At 43.3% G+C, this 18,794-nt stretch overlaps 1 protein-coding gene across 1 annotated transcript; it reads right to left on the bottom strand.

Annotated features, from left to right (window-relative positions):
• Positions 1 to 2,822: 2,822 nt before the first annotated feature.
• Positions 2,823 to 12,701, bottom strand: LOC117269038 (uncharacterized). The gene is made up of 6 exons (XM_033645854.2): positions 12,546 to 12,701; positions 11,476 to 11,760; positions 8,940 to 9,109; positions 6,712 to 6,858; positions 6,430 to 6,595; positions 2,823 to 3,153 (listed from the first exon to the last, which is right to left on the bottom strand). Exons 1-6 carry the CDS (start codon positions 12,640 to 12,642, stop codon positions 2,957 to 2,959), a joined length of 1,062 nt encoding a protein of 353 aa, XP_033501745.2. The 5' UTR covers positions 12,643 to 12,701; the 3' UTR covers positions 2,823 to 2,956.
• Between the last annotated feature and the right edge of the window lie 6,093 nt (positions 12,702 to 18,794).

Raw genomic sequence — 18,794 nt, forward strand, 5'->3', positions numbered from 1 at the left:
ACAAAATCATTGAAAGCACACCACGGCAAACAACAGTTGGATGTATTGACCTGGATGTAACATGACTTCGTATGTAGTTCAATGTAGTGCCGACTTTACACTTGAAAAGATTAACTGAACATCCTGTTTTTTAAGCAGCTCGACATAACCTGGAGGTAATTCACATGAACAATAAATGCAAATAACTTCGGTCTTGCCGAGAGAATCGCGTGGCAGGGCTTTGAAGTTGAACTTGTTATGCAGAAGACAACTTTCTTTATCCGTTTATCAGCTCACGTAGGTTTGTTTCTGCTCGCCAAGGGTCATAATTACAGAGGATAAGTGCGTTAATCGTGCATCAAAGAAATTAGTGACGTTAAAAGGAATTTGCGTTAACTTTGACAGCACTCGTAATTATAAAATTAAACTCAGGGCATTGGTACAATTGATTCATACCTCGCCCAGGTAAGATTGCCCCACTCCCTCACCGCTCAGCCTTCACATTAGTAATGTTGCTCCGTACCTGAGCACACTTGCGTCATCAACGTGACACTTTTGTTGTGCTACAGTGTAGAAAAAGGCGTCGCAGATGCACACTGCTGCTCAGCTCTCTGCTTCCTGCTGGAGCTCCAATTGCAGGTCAAATGCGGCAGCAAAGCCGGATCTCGGTCTGTCTGCAGCGTCTGATATAGTCACCACGACAAAACTGAAACCATTTCATAACAGGTTAATAATGTATTGATTCTCTGTTTTGGCGCTAGGGCTGCAACCATATGAGATTTTCACAAAAATATTGCTGTGTTACGGTATTACTAAATTTATATTATTAACAATTAGAATGAGCCTTAAAGGAATAAAAACAGAAGGGTTATTGTTGGTTGGACAAATATTTTATTACTATAACTGAGATGCTATTTTCCCAGAACTCTGCCTAAAAGATGGAGAGGCTTCATTAAGTCTTTTTAGCTGCAGTTGTCCATGATTAAAATCCGGTTTTGGTTTAGCCAGTGTAGGGTTACAGCTGACCTCCACAGCCGGGGAAGGCTGACCTTTGGTGGGGTGTATTTTCTGGAGCTTGTGCTGTTGGTCATAAGCCATGTTTCCATCAGCCTGTTTAGATGCGCATCGGAAAATTATGATGGAAACGCCAAAATTCGAATTAAAATCCCCTGATTCGCACAAACTAAAATACGCTCGCTTTAGCTGGGTTTTGGTTGATTCGAAAAAATGTGGATACGCAAAACGGGGGATGGAAACAGTTATGTTCGAATTAAGTCTGACGTAGCGCACCTCTCTCCATGGTGATATCCACACTCCGGGTCAGGAAGGCGGTAATGCATTTACAAGCTGGTTGCCAACCGCCAGAAAACGTAGAAGAAGAAGAATGCGAGACTTGTTTTGTTTCCGGTTCTGCGGAAAACTGGCGCGAGTTCGTAGTTTTCACCAAAGTCCGTACATTTAATGGAAACACACAGGATTCGTATTTCTTTTAATGCGCATTTCCCAATGATTCAAATCACTTTTGGATGGAAACATAGCTATAGTAGTCGAGGTGTTTCAGACTGGAAGTTTGAGGACGTGTTTTTCGCAGTGGAAAGAGTTTTAGTCCGACTACCTGCGGCCTGTTCTTGTCATCGTTCCTCCCAGCAAATCAAAGTAATGTGAATATTTCCAGTGACTTAATTTAAGTGTTCCCATCTTCCAAACTCGTTTGCTGCTTTGTGGCATGCCTGTGCAGCTTAACAATTACTAAAATGAGTCCACTGATGTGATGTTGTATTTCGAGTCAGTAGTGAGGTGATAGCAAAAGTAACGTTGTAATGAGTTATTTGGTTTTGGGGTAACTGAAATTTAATTAGTGACAAGATACCCTACTCCTTACTGGAAAAAGTAATATTACTGTAACTGATCAGGAGACACTTATATTTGGCTGAATTTAGGTTGTGACGTTGGGTGACCAAATGTCAATGTCAGGACCGTGTCTAACGTAGAATGTGACGAAGAACACAGGTGACAGATTTTTGTTGGTGTTGTTAAGTTACCAAAATCCAACATCTTCCAAACATCTCGTGAACACTGTCTTGACGTAGAGTAAAAACATGTAGTCGAAAGGAATGGAGAACAAAACCCAACGTCTGCACAACGTCTTAATGTTAACGTCTACCGTTGTTAGACATTAAAGATATCAACAAACCTTTTTTCAAATGAACAAAGTTTAGCGTCTGTCCAACTTAAGAGTCCAATGTCTTTCTAACATCATATTGATGTCCGGTGCCAGATGGGTCGTCTTCTGATCTTTGTTAACTGAAGCTATCGATCTGTGCAGCTTTGAATCTGAGTACTTTGATTCAGCGTTCTGGATGTGCAGTGGAGATGGTAGTGCTGAGAATTCACGTGTATGATTTTTTTTTACTTTTTTTATTTCTAGAAAGTAATTTCCAAATGGTCCTCCAGATGATGTTGAGGTACATCCTGTGAATGCATCATCAGTCCTCGCTGTCGGGAGCCCAGCTGCAGCCTGCCTTGTTCACTAATGGGAAAATCACACACACACAGGCTACAGTCACATTCACACGACTTTCTCGACGAGGAAGATAATTCCTGAAAATTACACAACCTGATTGGATGATGGTCCTCTAAGAACACTGTTGCGTGGCACATCCTGGGAAAAAAATAACCCAAATTATTTTTTGACTTCTGCCGATGTGTTTCCTAAGAGATGCGTCATCATGTTTGTGTCAGGATGTTTGCTAGATTCCTGATTATCACACAAATCTACAACAAACAGCAGAGCTTTTAAATTCAAAAACACAAACAAAAAGGATGAAACAACTCTTACACAATCAATTAAGTTTATTTTTAAGCATGCAAAGTGTAACATGATGCATATTCTTCTGACTTTTACAGTTACAGATAATTTAAAATTATTTACAAATGCCACTTCACAGTCTTGCCATCTCTTCTTTGCTTCAAGGACTCAGGTTTGAGTGAACATGTCTCCATATCCACACTGCGTCTCTCGGTGGCGCTGTAGGTCAACCCTGCGCTGGAAGCTGAGCTGACAGCGGGGGCAGCTGAACGGCCGGTAGCCGCTGTGCTTTCGGCTGTGGGTGATGAGGTTGGAGCTTTGACTGAATCCTTTACCGCACACCTTGCACACATGTGGTTTCTCACCTACGGGAGAAAGTGCACAATGTTTCAGAGTCTGAGCATTTCGCAGCTCAGCTTATTCACCGGTGTGTTCTGGGCCCTGTGCATGAGTCGTCTCTGTGGGCCACACACCCTTCCTCTCTTGACCCATGTCTCTCTCACACATCTTTTAACTTTAAGGTCAGTTTGCTTTCTTTCCATTTCCTTTTGTTCTTTCTTTTCAGACATGACAGTGTACATAAGCAGTCACTTGGCTCTAGCTTTATTCAAAGGCCCAGACACACCAAACCGACTTCAGAGACCTAACTGACAACGAAAGCCAACAGTTGCATCACCTCACGTCACCTGTGTCTCAGCTGTTTATCCATCTGTTATTTTTTGGCATATAAAGCAACATTTGGAAAAAGGTATACAATATGCACACTTGCCAACTGAAGGGAAAGTAAAAGCCCACCCCAGATTTACTTTCCTGTGACGTTTAACCTCGCTGTATTTGCGTTTTTGTCCGTGCTGTGTCTCTTGGATCTCGCACACAAATATCCTGAACACAGAAAATAAGAAACAACAGGCTGAGAGTAGAGTCTCTGCAGAAAAATACACCACCACACCAACCCAGTCTCAATCCCAACTCGTCAAGTACGGACTCTTGGTCGATGGCCTACGGCATCAGACAATGATGCACCAAGGCACCCTTAGTGGCGGAATGAGACGCACCGAACAGTGGCATATTTTGACACTCTCAGCAACTACTGTAGTATAAAGAGTGGGAATGTCTGCAGAGTGGGCGGGGTGGGAGGTGGATGGGTCAAACAAACTCCAGACTTTCACCCAGGACCCCACTGTTCATGTCCCATGTGAAACCAAGAGTAAATTGCGGTATTTTAGGCTCTGTGTGCTCCGTGGCCTGACGTGCGCCTCCCCTGAAATGTAACTACACGTCACAGCGACGCAGACCTCCTGTCTATTTCTGTAAGCTGAAACCATTTCCCTCAGTGGAAACAAAACTTTTTTTTACTTTAACTCATAGACTGCGGAACCGGGGGGGGCCAGGGGGGCCCGCGGGTCCCCATTAAACAGTAGAAGAAGAAGAAAAAGAAGAAGAAGAAGATGTAGCCTAGTGGCAGGATGTCAACACAGGAACTTGGTGCACATGCATGAGCGTTTCCACTCCATATTTATTCATAAATGGACGAATATGCCCTGAACCAGCTTTCATACCAATTTGCCACTTGCTCCACCTGTCTGTCTGTCTGTCTGCTCCATCTGTCATGAGACAAACATGAAAGAAGACGTGCAGTTTATTGTGTTTCACTGGCGACGAGCTGTCATTACACGTGACTATTACGCACGTCTGCGCGCTCGTTATAACTCCCTGTGTGAACCTATGTCGCATAATAACAATTTGCCCCCTCATAATTTTTAACCGCTCCCTCAGTAACTTCATCCTGGCGCCGGGCTTGCCTTAACCTCAATCACTGCATGATTATATAAAGGTAGAAAAATAAATAAATACAGAGGAGGAGAATAGAATATGAAACAGCCTTTATTTCATTAAAAACTAAATGAAAACAATGAAATAGGAGCGCTATTCCTGACCAGTGCGTCAAAAGACATGCAGACCAGGGAAACGAAACAAACAATCCCATGAATCTCTTTATTAATAGCCTATAAAATGACGTGTTTTCTCCTGCGGGACGGGAGAAGACACAAAATCAATGCATCTCTATTATTGTGCGGGCATAAATTCTCAGAGTTTTGCGGTTGCGGGCGGTAATGGTCAGAAGTTCAGCGTTCTGGTTATTTTTCAGTAACTGCGCAGCTGCACTTGTTTTGTGTGTGTGTGTGTGTGTGTGTGTGTGTGTGTGTGTGCGGCTCTGCACATCAGTCTGATATGAGTGCTGACTTGTGATGATAATGAATATGATGTTGATTTAGATTCAAGGCAGCAAGATGAGTTTTGGTTGTGGTTGTGGACTGGATGTACTTTGTTGTTTGCTATAGTTTCATCTGTGCGTTTATGTGTAACTAGGCTTGGCCTGTTGTGTGTGAATGTTAGAGTGGGATCAGAGGGGTTAATCTGAGCAAGCATGTGTTCGTGTTCATGCCTGTATACTGTAGATGTGACGGTGTGGCGTCAGAATAAAAAAAGTGCTCCGCAGCGTTATTTAATACATCAGTAATATTGTCTGTTTCAATGCATATGCCCCCCCACCCCCTCCGCATGACTTGAAATTATGGCCCCCCCTTGTTCAGATGCGTTCCGCGGTCCATGCTTTAACTTCACAGATAAGAAACAATAAATTGTGAAGACAATAAAGCCTCCACAAAAATAGCATTTTAAGTCTTGTGTGTGATTTATCCTGGCTTCATATGAGCAGAGGAAAAGCCTGCTAGCCGCCAGGCTAATTTATACAATGTAAAATGCCATAGGCTTGTGCTAATAACGTTAGCATGTTGTATTTGTTTGGAAAACGTGTTTAGTATAAGACAGTTGTTTTGTCAGTGAACCTTGTGAGTTGTAATGGAGCCAAATTATGTGCCGTTACCTTTGTTAAATGTTGCTGTTGATCCTGGTTTCATATGAGGAGAGGAAAAGCCTGCTAGCCACTGGGCTAATGTATACAATGTGAAATGCCTTAGGCTTGTGCTAATAACGTTAGCATGTTGTATTTGTGGGGAAAATGTGTCCAGATAAAGACAAGTGTTTGTCTGTGAATGCTGCGAGTTATAGTGAAGCTGATTTGTGTACTTGTGTTTGAAATTGTCTCTATTAAGCCATGTTTAATGTGTGTTTAATGTGTGTTTTGAATTGACTAAACTTTACAGCACTTCACAGAAACCTCCACCGCCGACTAGTGTTTTGGAGGTGTAACTGCAGAGTGACACAGACACACCACCGCACAAGTATAAATGCTCACAGCGGCGTAGGCCACATGCCTAGGCTCTGCATAGAGCTGACACACAAGTATAAATCCCGCTTAAGGCAACAGATGCTAACGACAGCCAACTGTTCACCAATGGCTGACCGTCAGTTTGGTGTGTCAGGGCCTTAAAGACATTGGTAGACTAAACCATTTTGCGCCTTTAAGAGGTAAGAGGGGCCTCAGAGCTTCCACTATTATTTTAGAAGTTCAGTCTTACAACTGATTCATTCAGCCACTTTTAATTTAGTTATGACACTTGTTACTGAGAAATAAAAACCTGTGTTATATTACGTTCATTCCCGGCCTGCCGTTGGGCCCGTTGGAAATCAGTTAAACTTTCCCCTCCTCTATGACGCCCCTGGTCGTGTTCACTCACCTGTGTGTATGAAGGTGTGTTTCTTCATGTCTGACTTCTGGTGGAACCTTTTGCCGCAGTACTGGCAGGGGTAGGGCCGCGTGTCTGAGTGGATGAGGAGGTGTGTGGACAGGGTGGACGAGCGCTTGAACACCTTCCCACACACCTTGCAGCCAAAGCTACGCTCCTGGGTACACATTTGCACAGACACACATGAGGACAAACCAGGGTTTCCTTTTGAACTCATGATGTGTTTGTACTGAAAACTATTTCTCATATAAACATTCTCACAGTGTGCTGTACCTTCGCTCTATAGCTGCCTATCGCTCTGAAGCCAAAGGGCACATGGGACACGTCTGTGGCAGTGGGTGATCTCATCAATGGGACAGAGAGGGTCTTGTGAAGATGAGCCTGCAGGCCACCTCCTGATAATGAGGCCTCCGAGAAAGACTGAGGGAGACAGAAAAGAAGAACAACAATGTCAAGTCTGTACTTCAAAAATGAAGCTACAGCCAGCAAATGAGCAGTAACACAGGAAATGGCAAAATAAGATTTTTAGGCGATTTTGAGGGTTTAGGCAAAAAAAGAACAGGGTTTGGCTTTAGAATCTTATGGGACACGAAAACTGCTCTCTTGGTTGAAAGTTGGTGTTTGTTGGACACATCCACCACCACTTCCACCCGCCCCAGTCGGACTTTCGCCACCTTAACTTTCGTCCTTGTCCTGCCATGTTTCCCACTGACGCGGCCAGACGCCGTTAAACTATAATGGCAACCAGCTGCATATCATGCCAATGTTAAAGGACAGCGGCTACATCTGAGATAACTTGGCTTCATTTTTGTAGAGTGGGAGGAAGTGAAGACGCATTGTCCATCTTTACATACAGTCATTGGTCACGTCACTGTTACTGCCCAATGCCCAGGTGCTCATTCAAACCTAAAGCAAGGTTTATGCTTCTGCGCACCAACGACGCAGAGGGCTTTGCGGAGGCATTGCGTCCCTCTGATTAGTCCTTCAAACTACATAATTTCCGGCATTTTGCAAGGTTTCACTTCCTGCTGCAGTACAGTATTCACCCGTAGTCTGCCTCGAGCCATTCAACGGGCGTACAGACCATCTGCGCAGTGGGTCCATGTCATTGGTCCAACAGCCCATTGGTCCGACATCCCATTAGTCCGACGGTCCGCGGTGCTGAACGGCTCCCGGCGGGCGTATTTCTACCATGATGGTGCACTGCGACCGGCTCTGGGTCAGCTGGGAAAGGCTTGAGGCAAAGCAGGCTCACGGCTTATGTGTTTGTCACTTTCTTTTTCATTTTAACCCACACCATGATCTTTTCCTGACCCTAACCAAGTGGTTTTTGTGCCTAAACCTAACCAGACCTTAACCACAGGGCATCATGATGATTTCGGAACAACGGGACTTCGGAACAATGGGTTTAATATGGTCGGAACAATGGGCTGTCGGACCAATGGGCTGTCGGACCAATGGGCAGTTCCCAGCGCAGTCGCCTCTCTCTTTGTTGTCGTCGTAACATTTGTAATGAGAGCATTTGTTGTTCAATGTTGATCATCCTTCTCTCCCGGTCGCCATCTTCACTGTGACTAGAGCAAAGCCGGAAGATAAACAAACAGTGAACAAGCAACGACCACAGACGCCACAGGGTCTAGGCAGGTATATAAAAGAACACCGTGCCCCAAGAGCTTTGGTGGGGAATTGCATAGCGACAGACCAACAGGAAGCAGAACTATGATAGGCACGCAGCAACTGCGTGCACGCCGGTCGAGTGTACGCAGAAGCGTAAAGAAACTTTAAGGAGTGTGAGCGCAAGCAACAGCCTGCTGACTGCATATCAAGCTCAGTCTCAATCCAAAGTTGTCGAAATCAGGTGCTTGGGCAGTGACTTGCAGCATCAGCAACCAACAAAAAAAAGACGTCCTTTGAAGTTGGCATGATTCGCGTCCGGTTGCCATTATAGTTTAATGGCACCCGGTGGCGTCAGGGAGAAACATGGAGGGACAAGGATGAAAGTTAAGGTGGCAAAAGTCCGAGTGGGGCGGAAGAGGGATTGTGGATGGGTCCAACAAAGACCGACTTTCACCTGAGAGAGTGATAAAGCCAAACTCTGTTCTTTTTTCCTAAACCTAGCCATGTGTTTTTGTTGTTGAAGGAAAAAAATGTCAATTTGCGGTGTTGTACCAACGTAGTGCTTTTATTTTTAAAAAAGACAACAACCAGCACACCCAGGCTACCTTGCACAACGTATGTAGACGTAGAAAGTCCATGACCAGACGTCACAAAAATCTCCACAAGAAGAAGAACTGCAGCCATTTTCCCACAGACTGCACTAACAGACTTTATTTTACAGTGTGAACCTTTCTGCTGTGTCACCCTGACAATCTGCCAGCGTCTGTGTCACACCAGTTACTCTTATCGTTCTTCACTCTGGTTTCCTCTTTTGTTCTAACAGCTGATGAAGATGGAGATATTACAGACATGTGGTAACTCTCACAAGGCGGAGGCCATCCTACCTTGTCACAGAGCGGACACTCGCTGACAGGGGATTTAAGGTCAGTGTGAGATGTGTGGTTGAGCAACATGAAGACGAGTCCCTCCAGTTGTCTCTCTCTGGCGGATGCCTGGTGTCTGTCGACCGTCCAAGGTGAGACTGGCAGAGGAGCGTCTCTGTTCTCTGTGGGGGCTTTTGGTGGAACATGAAAGGTTGATGTTAGAGCCATTTCTAGCAAGTTCTAGTTTCCCATTATTGTTTGAGTCACTTCAATGCGCCACCTGACCTGGCATCTCAGGAACCTTTGATTAAAGGCAGGTGTGCTGAAGTCCTTTAATACCCTATTTATTTGAACGTTGTTTTTGTAAAGGTCTGTTCATTTGGGGAATGTTTGTTTTCATTTTTTAAATGCGAAAGTCAAGAGACTCAGCTCACAGCGTCATCCTGCAACTCTGCATACATCCTGCAAATCATTCAACTTTTAACCAACTGAGACACCTGGATCAACAGAGTGAAATTAAACCAAAGACAGCAAGTTTATCATTTCTCTCTTTATGGCATCCGCAATCGGCTATTTTCGAACTTATTTGGAGGCCGCAATAGTTCATGATAATGATGATGATGAGAACATGTTTAGATTAGAGATAATGGCTGAGACTGAGAATCTCTAGCTTTTTTAAGGTCTTTGTTTCACATTTTGTGGCCTTGAGTCTACACAAAGATCCTAAATATTAAGTTTCTTTTAAAATATTAATGTCTTAAAGGATCTGTGTGTAAGATTAAGGGGGATTTAGTGGCATCCAGTGGTGAGGATTGCAAATTGCAATCAGCTGAAACGTCTCCCGGTTAGAATTCCTTTAGTGTTTATTGTTTAGGAGGTTTTTACTGGGGGTCAGATTATTCACAGAGGTCTCTTCCTCTCCGAAACAAACAGACCCGGGGATTAAAACAGGTAAAACGCTGAATAAAGAAGTTTCACAATAAATAAAAGCTGCCTTTTTTCCGACACTGCTAGTCGTGGAGGGGCTGCCAACTGTGGTAGCCAATGCTAACATGTTAACGGTCCTATCTAGAGCCAGTATTTGGTTTGGCCCAGGAAGCACGTCGCACTTTGAAGCCAATTTTCATAGTGGCCAAACAGTGGTACTACAATTTCTGGGGTTTGTCACTTTTTCCCATTGATTTACTTGGCGATAAAGATGTCTGTAAATCAGTGGGTATATTTTTTTTCAGCATCACAACTTCCACGAAATGATTCGTTTTACTATCAGGATTCAACCCATTCAGTTTTGCAAGTCTAGAAGAACCACATGATGAAATCATTTTATCCCCATTCAAGTTAGCGGAGCGCTAAACTGGAAGTTAACCATTCAGCCGACGGAAGTAAGACGCTCCGTTACACTAAGTCGACTGTAAGTCTCTTGTGAATCTGCTCTATGGGCGGCAAAGTGTGGAAGTAGTGATGATCATCCCTGGATCCAAATAATGTCTTCATACATGGCAGTTGAACAAGTTTGACTTGATGTGCCATTGAGCAACTCTTATGATAGGAGCCCTGTTTTCAACCCTGCACCCAGTTCTCCTAATACAGTGGTTCCCAACTGGTGGGTCACGGTCCAAAAGTGTGGCGCAGGTCCATTCTGAATGGACTGTAAGTGACTTAAGTTTGTAAAAACAGACTTTACTTTTAAATACAGTGAATTTCTGGCACAGAGCTTTTATTTTGAAGTGCCGTTTCCTGCTGTAGGGTGAGTGACTGATGACAAGCTACTTGGCAGAGATGGCAAATGAGTTCAACAACATGGCCAAACACAAGTATGACGCTGAATGTATAAAAACTGTGTGGACCTTGAGGAGAAGTTTGGACCCGTGGCTGGACCATGTTACCTCTCTGACAGCTGACCAGCTCCAAACCGTAGTTAGGAACACGCTGGCTAATAACATTAAATTAGACCACTCTGCAGAAAGAAGGATGGCGAAGCGTTCAGGTGACGTTCACAACTATGGTTTTATTTCAGTCTTCACCACAAAACAAAAATGGAAAAGATGTAGCCTTGAGCTTAGACACTTAATTCTGACTATCATCACTCTTTGCCACCTGCTGTCTTCACCATGGCACCCTAAGAGAGAGCTGCTTCCCTCCACACACCATGAAGTACACCTCGCAACCTCACAGGTTACCCACAAGGCCACCACCCTTGAAGGGGCAAAAGGGTGAGCCGGTAACAACCAGTTGGAAACCACTGTCCTTATACATCTATGGTTTGTCCATTCTGGGCTACTGTAGAAACATGTTTGACTCCATGGAGGAGGACCCGCTCCCTATGCAGATATAAATCGCTCATTTTAAGGTAGCAAAAACACGACAATTATTATTTTCAGGTGATTATAAACTGAAGAAAACATACTTGTTATATTATGTTCCATTTCTGCCAATAGACGCCCCTAAATCCTCCACACTGAACCTTTATGACTGAGTTCAACAACACTGTTACATGCCATCAAAAAAACATTGTATACTTAATGTAGTCTCTCAGAGTCACAAAATATTTGGGTACCTGAAGGCCGAGAATCATCTGTGGGGGCCCTGAGGGACTGGACTGCCATCCCATCCCAGGGTGAGACGCCTTCACCCAGAAGGTCTTTGACCCCAAACATGGGGGCCAAAGGCTGCACAGCATCTTCAGGACACCTCCTGACCTGTCCCATCACATGCTGCACAGGCTGGTGGGCATCTGTGTGGTCCTGGGAATGCTGCCTGTAGCTGTCCTTAGCTGGGCCGAGCAGATGGGTCCTTTTACTCCTGACGAGGAACGAGCGAGGCATGGCAGACCGGGTGGTGTCTGAGGGAGATGATTTTAAAAAATCATGCAGAGTAAACCTGCAGGAGTCTGAAAAATCAGCTCCTGAATGCCTCTTTTAGAGCCTCACACACACTCAGATGTCGCACACCTGCTGCTGTTCAGTTACAATGCCAAAGCTTGAGGTTTCCTCAGCAAATACAGCCCGACACCTGCACAAAGGTTTCAGGGCTTTCACTGAGGATAACCCGGCTGTGGTGTTGTCATAAAACTGACACTGCGGTGCACCTTTTATACTTATATTTAAGATGCATTGACTTTATTTAGACACTTAGAATAACAGCAGAAGGACTCTGAAATTGGGAATTTTATTCCTACAGTACCAAAATTAAGAAATCAATAAAGTGTATTTACCAAAGTTTACATTTATGAATTCATCAAGAGATATGTTGCAAATAAATTCTTAAAACTACTTTAGTATTAGTTGATTTTATCATGATGTGAGCTCATACAGTAAACAAAAAGAGGAAAGCCTGAACGAGAAGAGACGATTCAAGAAAACGAGGCTACACTAATTTTCACAAACTTTTTTTGGCAGTAAATCTTCATGAAGATTTTCATTTGAGCCTCTGTATTAACGATGATTCATTTAGCAATCTGATCGTATTATGCTATAAAATAACACCGTTCACACCCTTAAAGCTGCATGTGTTCATGTGCTCGCAGATTAAATTTGCTGTGCAATAAGTACATAAAAAATGTCTAATAAGTTGAATATATAATATGATGTAATAACAGTGAGATTCCAGCTGAATTGCTGATCTTACCTCTGTATTGCGCAGCTGAATGTTGAGAGTGTTCCTTGTGTCTTCGCTGTTGGCAACGTCCCCTTTTCTCTTTCTCACACCCATCAACTGATGACATGACACAATGAGATTTGATTTGATTTTGAGAGGCTGCTGACAATTGTCGGACTTAAGGCATTGGAGGGGGAAAAAATGCCCCAAAAGTTAATTGAAATTATGAAACAAATAAATTTAATTTGAAGTTTTCGCCTCGTTTCAGTTACTTCTTGTGTTTTTATCTCTGTTGCTACTTTAACCTGATCTCCATTCTGTCTTTTCTAAAGGTCTGGTTGGTCGGATGGATAGAGGTGTTGTCATACCAAAGTCAAGATGAAACTTTATTTACTGTGGGACAATATGCTTGTGTCACAGCTGGATTTTACACTGTAGTGACTGTTCGTGTGGGCGGCTCATAAATACACTGGAAAGTTTGAATATCTCATCGTTCTCATGTGAACAAGTGGACCTTTACTACTGAGGTGCAAATTACACATTACACTTTTTACCTGTGTGTTTGTGTGTGTGTGTGGTCTTGTATGGTACCCAGCCATCCCACACAGGTTTTTTCTCTTTCCACCACCTTCATCTGAAGCCGTGAGCTATATCCTGCCTAACCTTTTTGTCTGGAGGACACTGAAACTTTTAACCTTCAGGATATTTGATTTAAGATGTTAAGCCGATTACTGCAATGCCTCCCAAAAACACCACTGAGAGCTGAGTGAAGACTCTGCAGCTCGGCTATGAACCAGAACCGAGAGGGGAGAGCACATCAGATCAGTCTGAGCTGCTCTGCACTGACTTCCTGTTACATTTACAATTGATTTTAAGCTCCTGCTGTGCTGGTTTATTGGAGGTTTCCTGAAACAGCTGGAAGAAAATCTGGGATGCAGCCTTTGTCAGTGACGCCCCAAATCTATGGAACACACGACCTGTAGATATCAGAGAAGCTAGCTCGTTAGATATTTTTAATAGAAAGCTAAAAACATATCTGTTCACTTTAGTGTTTAACTCACTCTGGCTTTCTTGATACAGGTCTGAAACTCTTTCTTTTTGCGCATTAAAATCTCACTTGATTTTCTGAATTACAGTTTTACAATTCTATGATTTTATGATGTCTGTTTTATGTTCATTATATCTGTTTTCATGTGAAGCAGTCAGTGCTTATACTACCCTTATTGTAACACTTAGTGCTGCATTTCCTGTATGAAAGGTGCTGCATAAATAAAATAAATATATTATTAATATTATAAATGACCATTGATAAGCTCTGTAATGATAAACTGACCATTATCAAATTGACTGATTAAAAAGTTATTACTGTTTATCTGCCATATAATTAGCAAGACATTAAATGTGATAAATAACTAACAAATTACGAAACCATAATTAATTGTGTGCTGAAAATATTTCACAGTAATTTCAAATATTTATGGCACGTTAACTTGCTGCTAATATAATTTCTGTCAGTACCTCAGAGAAGAGTGCAGTCATGTGAGCACAGTGTGTAAAGTTTGACACTCACGGTGCAGAAGAGACACACTGAGTCATCGTGCCGTGTGGGGCTTGTTAATACAAATTGCAAAGTTCCTCCTTCATCTTCCCAACAACACACGAGGCGTCGCCCCCTGAACACATTTACTAGAGCAGAGCATTAGTAGCAGCTAAACACACTGTGCCCACGTGCCCAACAAGACAACAAGATGTGTTCAGGGACGCACACACGGTTTTAGAGACACCAGGGGACAAACATTTAGCTGGTTGGGGAGTTATGGGGGGTTGGGGCCACGAAAGGAAAGGAATGTTTCTTATTTGTTTGTTTTTGCCGACTGCTTCTCATGTTTTGAACCTCCTTTGACCACAGTTATGCCCTATTCGGACGGGATTAGTTTTACATAGGTATGTGGAGTAAAGTAATAATTACCAGAGATTTTAGTCCTGTCCGAATGTGCCATGTCAGTAAAGATTACCGCGACTTTTACCTTCTGTAAAAGGGTCCAGGACAATTACCTCAGGTAATACTAATCCTAGACCAGCAGTAAATATGTGTGTTGGGGCTGTCAAAAAAAAAAAATCAAAGTTCAACATATATTCGAATATATATATTTTTTTATTAGTTAGAACCTAAATTTGATAATTCGAATATCATTAATAATTAATTAATACTATCAACAATGTTGTATATCACGGTGAATCCCATTCGGGCGGAGATGGCTCGCGCACAAGCCGGGCCAGAGAGGGACACAGCGATGGATGGGGAGGTGCCGACGGAGGAGCCCGCTGCGCCAACACCACCCACTGCGCTGTCCGCGATGTGTGACCTGTTCGGGGAGACGTACAGGGAGAGTGTTGCACCTGCTGCCTCCCTGCCTACCCTTTCTGAAGAAGAGATGAAACGTTACCAGAATGAGACACCACAACGAGCCGACCAGGATCCACTCTTGTGGTGGAAAACTACGCACTGAAGTATCCAAACATTGCTCAGATAGCGAGACAGAAGCTGGTCACGTTCATATTGCGTCAGCAATAAGCATCTTATTTTTTGTGTTTGTTTTTTTTTTTGTAAAAAAAAATAAAATAATACTACTACTAATAATAATAATAAATTTTAATATTATTCGAACTCTACTAAATTAATTTGAAAATATTCAAACTCAATTTCATGGTGCTTTTGATAGTCCTGTCATACGCACATGACGACAGGAGGGGGCGGTGGTGCGTGAATGGATTTACCCCTCCCACTTGTGGTAGTTTTACTGATATTTCTTGACCCGTGCGAATCGGCCATTAATATTACCTACGTCCTGTGGTAAAGTGACATTACCCCACGTGCCCATGTAAAACTAATCCCGTCCGAATAGTGCTTTAGTCACATTTAGGCGTTTGATTATTGCTAATTATTAACAAATGTTCAAAGAAGTTGTTGTGTGCTTTGTTATCAGGCCAACTGGGAAACAAACCTTAACTCAGAGCAGAAAAGCGCCCCATGTCATCTCTCTTTTCGTCATCTTTTTTCCCATTGTCCAATCGGATGATTTGAGAGGCGGGCCCTCTGTGGAGGTCACAACAACAGGTTTGCAGTTGGTAAACAACGGAGGAGAAACTGAGGCCCGGGCTATAGCCATGTTTCCATCAGCCTGTTTAGATGCGCATCTAGAAGTATCGCATCGGAAAATTATGATGGAAACGACAAAATTCGAATTAAAACCCCCTGATTCACACAAACTGAAATACGCTCGCTATAGCTGGGTTTTGGTTGATTCGAAAAAATGTTGATTTGCAAAACGGGGGATGGAAACAGTTATGTTTGAATTAAGTCTGACGTAGCTCTCTACATGGTGATATCCACACTCCGGGTCGGGAAGGCGGTAATGCATTTACAAGCTGGTTGCCAACCGCCAGGAAACGTAGAAGAAGAAGAATGCGAGACTTGTTTTGTTTCCGGTTCTGCGGAAAACACGCACGAGTTCGTAGTTTTCACCAAAGTCCGTACATTTAATGGAAACACACAGGATTCATATTTCTTTTAATGCACATTTCCCAATGATTCAAATCACTTTTGGATGGAAACATAGCTTATGACACAGGATTTGGAGTTAGCAACGTAACCTCGGGGTTAACTCAGGGTTTTTAAGTCCATGGTGATAATGTTGCTATTTTCACAGTCTGATTCACTGCAGCTCAAAATAACACGAGACACCTGTGTGATGGGAACTGGGAATAAAGATATTATTTTATTAGGAAAAATAATCCGCACAGTTAATTGGTTCCCATTAATATAAATGCAACATTTCGGTCAAACAGACGTCATCAGTCATTAACTAGGCTACCGAAATGGGAAATTGTTGCATTACAGCAGCAAGTAAACAAATAGTATGTGATCAGATCAAAATAAAAATATATGAGAATATAGAAATATAAAATATATGCAAAAATAAGTAGTGCTAAAACTTAAAATATACAAGAGAAATACACAGGAATAAAATAAAGAAGATCAATTTTGTGACAGATTCAGAGTAGTGTTATCATCATCCAACTAAATGGCAGAAAGTACTCCATCCATCCTTGTGATACCTGCATGTAATTTAAGTCTCGGCTGAAATTTCCAGGTGCCATTTACTGTTTCATCTTATGTGATATCAAGTAGCCTCCTTCATTTGTGGTTCTGATGATGTCGCTTGTAATCCACAGCCTCACCTCTTTCACATGTTCGTGGCTGGATAGGAAAACCCAGAGTTGACTGAACCAGTTGACAACCAGCTTTGTAGTGCCAGTGATCCAGACAGCCAATGTGACGGGTTAGTCAAGCCAGATAATGAGAAGATATCCTGGGTAAATTGGATTATCTTCGTAGCGTACTGTAGGTGTAGTACTGGAGGGCAGGTGTCGGACTGATGGACATTAACCAAAGCTGAAATTTCTGCACTTTCCCATGAATGGTAGGATATTTTAATTTTTTGGCTCATGTATGACCTGTGAAAATGTATTTTATTTTCTATTCCTGCAGGCGCTTAACCGGTCCGTTGTGGTGAAAAGGGAGCTTAGCCAGAAAGCGAAGCTCTCGATTTACCGGTCGATCTACGTTCCAACCCTCACCTATGGTCACGAGCTCTGGGTAGTGACCGAAAGAACGAGATCGCGAGTACAAGCAGCCGAAATGAGTTTCCTCCGTGGGGTGGCTGGGCTCAGCCTTAGAGATAGGGGGAGGAGCTCGGACATCCGGAGGGAGCTCGGAGTAGAGCTGCTGCTCCTCCACATTGAGAGGAGCCAGTTGAGGTGGTTCGGGCATCTGGTAAGGATGCCTTCCGGACGCCTCCCTTGGGAGGTGTTTCGGGCATGTCCAACCGGGAGGAGACCTCGGGGCCGCCCCAGGACACGCTGGAGGGACTACATCGCCCGGCTGGCCTGGGAACGCCTCGGGGTTCCTTCGGAAGAGCTGACAGAAGTGGCTGGGGAGAGGACTGTCTGGGCTTCTTTGCTGAGGCTGCTGCCCCCGCGACCCGGACCCGGATAAGCGGAGGACGACGAGTACGAGTATTCCTGAGCTACTTTCTTCAGGTAGCCTTAGTTAACCAAAGTGGATTTCTCCCAGGGTAGGTTCGCTATAGTTAAACTTCTTCCAGTGTGAAGTGAAGGAAGCCTCCCAACACAAGGGGGCGGCTGTGGCTCAGAGGCAGAGCGGGTCGTCCACCAATTGGAAGATCCCCGGTGGTTGGTCGAGGTCGGAGGACTAGAAAGGCGCCAGTCCATTTACTGACAGTAATATATTTATACAATAATACTTTATTATAACACCGTACTTTTTTAGATGTTTGTGTTGACTCCACTGTTACTACCAAGGAACATTTATATCTCTGTGGTAATGACATGGTTTGAATCGGATTAGGTTTGAACAGCACTGGGACGTAATGCTAATCTCATCCTTTGTACAGTGGGCAGCACCTGCTCTTCCTCTCTCATCTTCATCACCTTCTCTCTTTCTGTTTCTCTCAGTCTCCTCGTCTTGTTATGACCCATCAAGCTACCTGATTCATGTTTATTTGTCATCCCTGTGTGTCCTGTTTTACCTTGGTGACCATTGTCCTGTCCCATTTCAGATCCCACGTCCTGTCAAGTTTCCCTCCTTTGTGATTACTTGCCCCGCCCTCATGTGTTTCACCTCATGTGTTTTTTAAGGCCCTGTCTGCCCCTCATTTGTTGCCAGGTCATCTTTACCTTTGAGTGAGAGTTCCAGCGTTTCCCTAGTGTTATTTGTAAGTGTGTTTTTGCCTTGTGACCACTTTTTTTGTTTGACGATTTAGATTTAAGAATCTGTGAGTCTGCTTTGTGAGTCCTACTCCAGTTTGAGTCTTTTCACTTTCATCTGTCTCAGTGAAGAAGGTAAACCCAGAGAAAAATAAATATAAAGGGGTACCTAATTCTGACATAAATTTAAACTCTTTACACAAACTGATTTTAAAAAAAAGCATTTCATTTTCTGTTGGAAGTTTATCAGTCTATTGGCTGGATGGAATTAACCAGTGGTGTACAGTTGTTAGGATGGACCCCAGTGCACACTAGTATGATGGGTTCTTGTGCCAGATTTTGCATCAAAACAGTTACTGTGTATTTTATAGTACTGTCACATGATCTACATGCCTACACCGTGGAAACAGCGTACTCCGTTTATTCCTCTCCTGACAACAGGTGGCTAAAACAAAATCCTCTGTCATACACAACCACACAGAGTATCAA

Source organism: Epinephelus lanceolatus, chromosome 18 (genome assembly GCF_041903045.1).
Source record: "Epinephelus lanceolatus isolate andai-2023 chromosome 18, ASM4190304v1, whole genome shotgun sequence".
Lineage (NCBI taxonomy): Eukaryota > Metazoa > Chordata > Actinopteri > Perciformes > Serranidae > Epinephelus > Epinephelus lanceolatus.

Excerpts from the sequence above, each read along its gene's own strand:
- LOC117269038 (XM_033645854.2), bottom strand. The coding sequence starts at position 12,642 with ATGTCATCAGTTGATGGGTGTGAGAAAGAGAAAAGGGGACGTTGCCAA. Across the intron at positions 11,761-12,545 it reads TTCAGCTGCGCAATACAGAG|ACACCACCCGGTCTGCCATG; the intron begins GTAAGATCAGCA and ends CATCTCCCTCAG. Across the intron at positions 3,154-6,429 it reads ACACACCTTCATACACACAG|GTGAGAAACCACATGTGTGC; the intron begins GTGAGTGAACAC and ends TTTCTCCCGTAG.